General features: G+C 48.4%; 1 protein-coding gene across 1 annotated transcript; it reads left to right on the forward strand.

Moving 5' to 3' along the window:
- The first annotated feature begins 3801 nt into the window (after positions 1-3801).
- Positions 3802-7150, forward strand: AICDA (activation induced cytidine deaminase). Its single transcript, XM_064411328.1, has 4 exons — positions 3802-4296; positions 4759-5029; positions 5182-5297; positions 5591-7150. Exons 1-4 carry the CDS (start codon positions 4111-4113, stop codon positions 5642-5644), a joined length of 627 nt encoding a protein of 208 aa, XP_064267398.1. The 5' UTR covers positions 3802-4110; the 3' UTR covers positions 5645-7150.
- Positions 7151-9812: the final 2662 nt, after the last annotated feature.

Raw genomic sequence — 9812 nt, forward strand, 5'->3', positions numbered from 1 at the left:
CTGAGCCTGGGCAGCCCAGGGCAGTGCTGGCAGAGCAAAGGGTGTGCATCCTGACTGCCAGCCTGGCTGTGACAGCACAGACCTCAGGCAGGGGTCCTGACTGTCACCCTGCTACCGGCAGAGCTTGGTGCTGGTGCCAGTAGCACCTGGAACAGCGGGATCAGGACCAGAGTCACTCTCCACTGGTGTTTTGTGTGCAGCAGTGCAGGTCTGCCACCACTCCTGGGGTGCTGATAGGGCTCAGACACCCATGACAATGCTCAGGTGCCAAGGTGAGGCCGGCCGCTCCTCGTTGAACCTTGGGAGCTGAGTTCCTTTCCTCTTGTCTTCAGCTTTGGTGCTGCTCCATGCAACTGCCAGGGCTTTCAGGGGGTCACAGAGGAGCAGGGAGTCTGCCCACAAGCTGGTGTTCCCTGAGCTCCTTCCGGCGGGGTGGCTCCAGGCTGCTGCACAGAACTGCCTCTGCGGTGGAGCAGGCAGGGTCACCACCATCCCTGCACAGCTGCGTGATGCGAAGCCCAGAGGGATGGTGTGGTTTTGCCCACATTCACACTAGTGGTACACAAGCTCTCAGGCCCCCCTCTAACCACTAGACAATGTTTCCTGCCTTGTTATGCTATTGATATTATTTCAGAATAATTTTGCGGGGGGGGGGGGGGGGGGGGGCCGGTAGTAGTGCAAGGGGGGGTGGTGGCCAATGGGTGCTGAGCATCTTTCAGAACTGATGCCCCTTTGCATCTCAACACTTTTCTCTTCAGCTCCTGCAGCTCCAGAGACCCTTCTAACTCCTCCCTCAACCACACCCCGATGAAAGCCAGCAGGGAGTAGATAGGGGTGAATGGGGAGGGGACACAGAGGCCAGTCCACCTTTCTGTACATCAGGTCAGAGGGCTGCACAGAGTCTGCAAGACAACATCTCTGTAAACCCATCACCTGCGAGAGACCCTGGGAGTCATGGACAGGTAAAAGGAGTCGCTCTAGTTTCTTGCTCCTATGACAGATGAGAGTCTTTCTGTCAGAATTAACTTGCTTTCCCTCTGGTGTTGACCATCCCTTTCCCTTTCCCCATCTGACTCACTGATATAACTCCCTGCCTGTCCTGCTCTTGCAACTTGCATCTTTGTGTCTCTGTTGTTCTTTCTCTTTGACTGTCTGCCACCTGTGCTCTTTTCCCTTTCTCTCATTACTTTCTTGTGGCTGTTCTCTGTTCCTTTCATTGTTTTTCTTTTCTAGAAACAAAGGATGATAACAGAAGGATGAACAGTCAGATGCTATCTGCTGCTTAAACCCCTCAATCCTCTACTTGCACTGCAATTAGTCCGTGAGCTTATTATGACTAATCACTCTCCACAATTGCATACTATGCACACACTCCGGGGACTTCACTCTGATTTCATGAATATTTACTTGAGGAGAAGATCTTTGTCCAGGCTGCTTCTCCAGTGCCCAGGTGTAATCACAGCTCCTGTGTCCTTGCTTCTTTCCCTTGAGCTATGCTATAGCCATAGGAGTTGAATGTGTATCCAGCAGTTTACACCTAGCCAGACATCTGCTCAGTTGCTCCACTCAACATCTGTTCATTCATTGCTCTGTTTGCACCATCCATATTCTCAAATCCTCCCTGGGGAAAAAAAAAAAAAAAACAACCAAACTCTGGGATGGTGAACTCCAGAGGAAAAGGAGAAAAAGAGCTGATGCTAATGAACATTTCTAGTTGAACAAATGTCTTCTGTGATTCAAATGGTCTTCAATTTGTTCTGAAATGGAAAAATAATCTAAGTGATGGTAATTTTATTTTTCTGTGGTTTGGGGTCATTTCTTGTTCTTCACTCTTATTTGCATCCACATGCGACTCTGAAGGGTCAAAAACATTGAATAGAGAAAAAAGGAATGACATGAGAAAAAGGGCAAATAGAAGAAGAATCAGAAACATTTTGAAAGCAAATGGTTTTGCCCAAAACTTTTTAAAAAATAGAAAAGGGAAGGTCTGTTTTCCCTTATGTTTTTGATGTGATAAAATTTGTTTTTCCATATGGGTTTAATGAAACATCAACATAATTGTAATTATTTTCCACCTGGCTTATATGTTTCTTCAGCAAGCAATTGCCTTGTGCACAAGGCTCTGCTCTGTTTTCTGCAGTTGTCGCACATCCCGGGTAAGTGCTTTGCAAACCTCTGACCTATCACACCTGTGCAATTTTCTGGATTATCCTTTCTGGACAACCTGAGGACCTGTCACCACAGAACAGATGCCCTCTCCAGCATCTCTGTTACAGGACACAGTCTTTTCTATATCCCTGCAATAACTCATCTAGGGCTTACAAACCTGTGATGAACAACTGGTTGATAATTTTGTGGGGACACCAATGTGTGTGTGAGTGTGTGTTAGGAATATACACAGGTGTTCATTTGTGTTTGCACAAAGCCAGGGAAACAGGGTGAATCTAAGGTGGAAGGGAGTGAGTCAGCTCCAAGAGTGAGAAAGGTGGTGAAGAACACACAGTGGGTATGGGAAACAGGCACACACCAAGAACAGCCAGAGAAAGGGGTGGTGGAATGCAGTAGAGCTCGTGCTCTACTCCTGACACAACTTGCAAGTCCAACAGAGCAGGACTGCAAGAGTGCTTAGGGGACAGACCTCCAGGAACAGCCTCAGACTGTTGTTTGGCTTAATGAGATATTTAATGGGGATGCCTTACCCTCCTGAGTGTGTGCAGTCTTCTCTATGGACTTTCTTCTAACAGAACACGTGCTGGAATGTGATGTGCTCCTGCAGGAGCCATCAGCATAAAGCATGGCATAACAGAGAATGTGTGTGCTTCCTCTTTCTGTGTCAGCAGCACAGGTATTTTTGCACTGCAGGCTGAGGGAGACAGGGCAGGAAAGAGTCGTTTGCCTGTCTGTGGGACAATTAGGGGAGCAAGGGTGCCTGAGGGAGGATGTCTGTGATGCAGGTGAGGAGCAGCAGGGAGTGACACACAACCTCAAAGCACATCACTAGGTAACAAAAGTTAAGAGGATGTGCATGACTGTGTGAATGAGTACCTGTGATGCAGTGGCCATGTGTCAGGGTGCACAAGGGACAGAAGATGCTGCAGGGGCAGAAAGGATGCCTGTTAGCTGGTCATTAAGTGCTCTGCAGTGCTCGAGCTTTATGGTGACATTCGCAAACAGATGAAGGGTGTATACATGTGCCTAGACTCTCAGATTTAAATTCCTAACAAACCCAAATTCCCCTTTTCTACACTTCACTGGAGATCCTCCGGAAAACCCAAATCAGTATCTCTTCAACTTACCCCATCTTTGTGCTGAACATCAGCCTAACAGTGGGAAAAGATGACAAAGGACGTGATTATTTTTAACCTATTCACTTCTGTTTTGCATTGCTGCGGGGGAGGTGAGTATTTCACCTCAATGAACCCAGCTGCCTGTGTCCCTCCACTTGGCTGCAAGGCTGTTAGATATGGCTCATGACTACCTTACACCCTCCCTGTGCTCCTGCTGCCTCTCCCCAGCATGATCTCTGGGCACGGGAGCAGGCCCATGCCAGTCTTGATGTCTGTCTGCTGTGGAAATGGTACTTGTGTCTGGAGAGGTGTCAGCATTTATATATTCCATCAGCTACTGGATGGCATCTTTCCCTAGTCTTGCACACTTTCAACTCTCCTCTTTTGGGCAGTGCTTGGAAGATATTCAGTCCAGTCTTCTCTGGAGAGATTCTAATTTGTTCTGTCCCTTGCCCCAGCGGATTTTCTGCATTTCATATAGCAAAAATAACACCTCTTGATGGCTGAACTCCACACCCTCTCATCTTCACAGGCCTTCTCAGATGCCTTCATCCTCCTCCCTCACTGGTGTCCATGTTCTGGATATTTTCAGATATTTTCACACTCTGCCCAGCCATAGTTGCTGTTTGACTAATCACCATTAATTCACATACCATTTCCACTCACAAGGTCACCTGCTTCATCCCCAGAGTCACGTCTGCATCCTTTCCCTAGAACATTTCATGCAAATTACTGACACTCTTCTCGTACAGAGAGGCTTGGATATGAAGAGGATATTTTTGGTGCTGAGCCCTCAACTGAGACATGGTAAACTGCTGGCTGCATGAGTAAATGTAAATTCTCTCTTGTCCTCTCCTGCAGCATCCTCATGCAAAGGAGACTCTTCCTCTACAACTTCAGGAACCTGCGCAAGGCCAAGGGCCGGCGTGAAACCTACCTCTGCTATGTGGTGAAGCGCCGGGACAGTGCCACCTCGTGCTCCCTGGACTTCGGATACCTGCGCAACCAGGTAGGGGAGCACCCTGCCATCCTGTCTGGAGCCTGCAGCTCTGCTTTGCCTGGGGCAGCAGGGAGCAGAGGGCTGTGACAGCAACGCAGGCACAGCTGGGCGCTGTGCTGGTACACTCTGTTTGAGGGATGCAGCCTCCGGGTAAAGCTGTGCTTTGTACTATGCCCGAGTGTGCTCCCACAAGACATCCACACTCCCTGCTGCTTTCCAGTCTCCCTACCTTCCTGCTTAGCTCCCACCCATCCTGTTCATGCATCCCTCCACACCAGTGCCTGCCAGCGCTTCTCCAGCCCTTAAGTACTACCGTGCCTTGTCCCCGTGTATGCCAAGCCAAGAGCACTCCCTGCACCTTGTTTCTCCTCCCTCACACCGAATCCACACCAGCCCTCACTCCCTGCCCCCTGACACCCTGCTCCCTGCCCGCCACCTGAGGCCTCGCCCGTCTCTCCCGGTTTCCCGAAGATGGGCTGCCATGTGGAGGTGCTCTTCCTGCGCTACATCGCGGCCTGGGACCTGGACCCGGGACGCTGCTACCGAATCACCTGGTTCACCTCCTGGAGCCCCTGCTACGACTGCGCCCAGCACATCGCCAGCTTCCTGCGCTCCTACCCCAACCTGACCCTCCGCATCTTCATGGCCCGCCTCTACTTCTGCGAGGACCGCAAGGCTGAGCCCGAGGGGCTGAGGCGCCTGCACAAGGCGGGGGCACAGATTGCCATCATGACCTTCAAAGGTGAGTTGTGCAGGCAGGAAAGAGATGATGAAGGGGTGTTGGGGATACCCAGGAGAGGGGGAGAAGGTACGGTAAGGAGCCAGAGAAGATGATGCAGAGCGTGATGATCAGTGTCCTGTTGAGCACCTGTAACTCCCCCATACCTTGCACAGATTACTTCTACTGCTGGAACACATTTGTGGAGAACAGGGAACAGGCATTCAAAGGCTGGGAAGGGCTGCATGAAAACTCTGTCCATCTTGCCAGGAAACTTCGACGAATCCTCCTGGTAAGGGCCAATTCTCCTTCTCTTTCCTCTTCCCTCAGCTTATTCCTCTCTTCCTCACTGTAATTCCTGTCTGCTCTTGCTGCTCATCCCTGCCATCTGCCATTTCATTCACTCACGTCTTCATCTTCCACATCCCTTATGCCTCTTCCCCCAGCTTTCTTCATCTCTTCTCTCCTTGTTCATTTCCCCTTCTTCCCACTCTCATCTCATCTCATCTCCTGCCATTCCTTCCTCATATTCGTGGGTTCCTGCTCACTTGACAACTGACCTACCGTTTCTATTTTGTCCTGCAGCCGCTGTATGAAGTAGATGATTTACGAGATGCCTTTAAAATTCTGGGACTTTGAAGTGAAAGTCATCAGCAATCAGAAGACTTCGCAAGCACTTGTTCTTTCATTTCCAACTCTCTCCCTTACAACAGATCTTTCTCCTCTTCCCTCCTTACATCTCTCTCCCTTCCAGCCCTGTGTCTAGGGATGAGACTATCCTTACTTTTTATTTCCAAGGAGAATTAGGCTGATCTTGTGAAGATACCTTCCCCAGGCTCACACCTTATCCATTGCTAACTGGGAATAGCCAGGACTGCAGTGACATTGCCAGAGAATGATTTGCCCCCCCTCAGACCCTGCAGAGCTAATCCAGGTGATCCACTAAATGGAGCTCTGGGTTTAGCCTTGCCCAGGTGGGAGCAGACAGCCTGCAGAGCTGTTTGTGCAACTGTGTTCTCACTGGCACTGCACTGACCTGCACATTTCATGAAGGCTTCAGGGAGCACATTTTTTGGCTCTTAGAGCTGCACTGCACTCAGCTGCTCTGTGTCCTCCCCTGTGAAATGGTTTATTTGTCCTTCTGGATGTTGGTAGGAACTGAAAACCATCACGACTGAAGTGGTACAGCCTATGCATTAACAGCAAAGTTGGCCAGCCCCTGAAAAGCTCAGTTGAGAGTGTTGAAGTGAGTCCTTCACAGCCCAGGTAGCTCAGCTTGAAAACCTCACGTGAAGCCAGCAGGTCTGTCGGAGTGGATTGTGTGCAGAGCACCACAGCTCTCGCTGTGTGGGGTGCTCCTCATCCTCTGAGCATTTCCCCCTAGACCAGGCATGCAATGTGCTCCCTCCCCAGCCAGCTGCCTCTGCTGGAGGCACCTTTACAGTCCCACAGTCTTCTGTTTTTCCAAGACTTTTACTACCCTTAATATGGCCAGCAATGTCCAGTTGGTGACTGTATTGAGAGCTGCCCAGAAAAAAATCCTAGCATATGCAAAGCTCTACGACCTGTAAATAGGTATTTTCTGTAGGGGCCAAAATCCAGCCATCCTCCTGCCTGGCAATCACTCCGTCCACTAGGGCACCCCATTAGCTCCTGATCTGGTGGACACAGACTTTACAAGCTGAAGATACAGGTTCATAGCACATGCCTGCTCACCACCACCTTCCCACCACCTAAATTACAGCTGGATTGCTCTCTCCAGTCTAACCTCTTGAGGCTTGGACAAGGCTAAGTGTGTCCCACACCCTGGGTGTGCTCTGTCATTTCCTTCATGATGGCTGCAAGTTCTCTGCGCCATCTTCTTTCTGGATGAGGCTGGAGGCTCCTCAGAACACCTCCCCTGGTGCTAGGCCAGCTCAGCAGGACAGCAGAAAGCTCTGCTCCTGCAGCACCTCCTCCTGCTAGCAGAGATCACAACCAGGTGCATCACAAGCTTCCTACAACTTCAGGCTCCCAAGGCACTCTCAGCTTGGGGAATTTTGACCAGGAATAGCAATGACAGTCCTTTGCAAAGCATTAATTTGCAAGCATGGTGTTGTATATTTGTTCCATATGGTGCATATTATTTATATGAATAAAGGTCTTACAAACAAGCCTCTGGCTTTGTCATCTTTTTGGTATCCTGTGGGTGAAGGAGGTAAACTGGACACAGAGGATTGACATGTCATTTCTTCTTTCTGATTTCTGGAAATACAACCTGGAAATACTAAAATGTCTTTTTACTTGTAGCTTTGAAGTTATTGAAAATACCACCCAGCAGATCAAGGCAGATAAATTGTTCAGGTACTTTGGACATGCTACCAAAAATCTCTGAAGTTATTTGAGATGCTTCTTTCCTTGATGGCCAGCCTATTGTGCCCATTCATGACTCGTAATTGACCACCCTGGACACAAAAGGGCTGACCCAATATGATCCACAAAACAAGAGGAGAAGCAAAGGTGTATAAAGAATCTTCATCTTTCAGTTTTTGATATTGGCCTGTACAACAGCATTGTCCTTCTCAGCGAAATTCTTAGAAAAAAATAGCATTTTGTTAAAAAGGAGTTGAGATTCCAGCCTTTGCTTAAATTCTGACTAACACTGGGTTGAAGATACTTGTTGAAACATGATGACAGATGACATTGTACAGGAGGAGACAAAATGTAATGAGTAAATGCAAAGAATCATGAACTATATTAAGAATACATCCTATGTTTAGATTCTTCTGAACATAAATCTTATTAAATTCAGAGTGGACTCTAGAGTTAATCCATGTGATTCAGCTATAGAAATTTAGCTCTTTTGTGCACAAGATTGTTTTAACTGCACTTTTTCTGTTCACAAATACCAGTTCATAGTTTGTTACAAGATATTCTTTAATTTGGTTTTCTAAATTAATTCAGTCTCAAACACTTCAGTGTCTCTGCCAAGAGTTACTCCCTGGAGGGTGACTGTTATACAGTAACATTACTTTACTAACCCAAGATATCCTTCTTGCTTTGGAGACTGTTTATATAGTGAACATTTCGCTACTGATTGTATATTTTTGAGAACCACTTATCTTTACAGCCTTGTGGAGATTGTAGGTGTGCTATTCTAGGTGTCTCTCTCCTTTATATGCACCTGGGCAAAAGCTAAGCTCTCAAGGGGATTGTGGCAAATACACCTCCAGTCCCAGCTGCTTGAGCTGTGGGAAGTGGGGGCTTGTGATCTCTGGGAGTGCATTTCCTCCCAAAACTGTGGGGAACAGTCAGATCAGGGGCCTTGGTGCTCACTGAAAACCCCAGTCTCACTTGATCAACACTCCACGGTTTGCAGCAATGAACAAGGCACAGGCACATCCAGGTAGCTGCAGAGTCCTTGCTAACAGAGGAAACAGGAAAAACTGGGATGGCAGCTGGTGTGGACAACTGGGCATGGCTGCCATCTCCTGGTGCACGGAGTGTCTGCCACCCTGCTGAGGGGGGTGTTGCCTTGAAGGGATGTTGATCCATGCTGCAAACAGCTCCCAAAGCCTGTCTCTGAACACCCCCCAGAACATGTCCGCAGAAGAGCAGGACACTGACATCATTCATTCCCACAGCTGCACACAGCATTACTCCAGGTCAGTACACGGTGTCCTTGGACTTTGCAATAATGAGAAACAGATTACCACTAAACAATGCAAAGGCACACTCCAGACCCTTGCAAACACAAGCATGTCTTCTCCCTCCTTTTCTCTTCCTCTCCTGCGTGCTGGTACTTGGAAATCAGGATAGAAAGGGATTTCAGGGTCATGGAATTTCCCTTGCTACTTGTCCCTTCAGGGGGTTTTCAGTCTACATGTATTTGTGTCCAGCATTGTGTTTGAGCACGTTTTTCTACTCTCCCTGGTGCTGACCCTTTAGCGTTCCTATGGGCAGAAATGTCATTATTTCATCACATATGTATTAAATATTCACAGTGATGGAAATTAGATTTGGTTCATAGAAGAAACATGAAGGGATTTGGCAGAGAAGAGACCCCTGGTTCAGACAACGTGAGCAATGATGAGCAGAGCCCCTGCTGGGGAAGGAGAAAGTGGGCTGCTGCAAGACCAGAAGTCACAGCAGATGGGGAGGCCCCAAAGGGTGACAAGTATTCTGAAGGCTGCATTTGGCTTTTAAGCCTCGCATACACTTCTCTCTTAGCCAGGTTTCCCATCAGGCTTCCAAACCCACATCAGATATGGCTAAAACTCTGTTGCTGTTGCTGCTGTTGCACCCAAGTTCCAGCACAGGGAGGGTGTTGATGTCTCCCCACTATAATCTTGTCATTAATTCACACTTAAGAGCTATCCCAGTCTACGAGTTGGCACAATGTTTTTACCAGTCCAGAGGGCCAGTAGAAGATGACAGCAGACCAGCTGCCCTCTGTGGTTACCTTTAAAGGCTACCAGTGGGGTAGACCCACTTCTAGGTTTCACATGCCAGTAGGGGCACAGCAGTGATACAGCAGATTGCAAATTCACTCTGGCAGATAAAACTAGTGTGAAAAACTTCACTGGGATGACTTGGCACTGGCAAGCTTCCAAACAGACCAGAGAAAGTTTGTCCTCCTGCCTTCAGTGGAAAGGGCTAAGCCCTGGGCACGAATGGTTATGGACCCTGTTGTACTAAGCTGCATGTTGATCAAGTGATTACATTGCTCCCTAAGGAAACAAGGAGTAAACACTATAATGTCCAGAAAGAGAGCATGTGACATCCAGTACGAGGCCCTGGACAGGGGGAAGAAAACTTTAGCTGTGCT

The sequence above is a fragment of the Passer domesticus genome, chromosome 2, assembly GCF_036417665.1.
Source record: "Passer domesticus isolate bPasDom1 chromosome 2, bPasDom1.hap1, whole genome shotgun sequence".
In the NCBI taxonomy this organism is placed as follows: domain Eukaryota; kingdom Metazoa; phylum Chordata; class Aves; order Passeriformes; family Passeridae; genus Passer; species Passer domesticus.

Excerpts from the sequence above, each read along its gene's own strand:
- AICDA (XM_064411328.1), top strand. The coding sequence starts at position 4,111 with ATGAGTAAATGTAAATTCTCTCTTGTCCTCTCCTGCAGCATCCTCATG. Across the intron at positions 5,030-5,181 it reads TGCCATCATGACCTTCAAAG|ATTACTTCTACTGCTGGAAC; the intron begins GTGAGTTGTGCA and ends TACCTTGCACAG. Across the intron at positions 5,298-5,590 it reads AACTTCGACGAATCCTCCTG|CCGCTGTATGAAGTAGATGA; the intron begins GTAAGGGCCAAT and ends TTTGTCCTGCAG.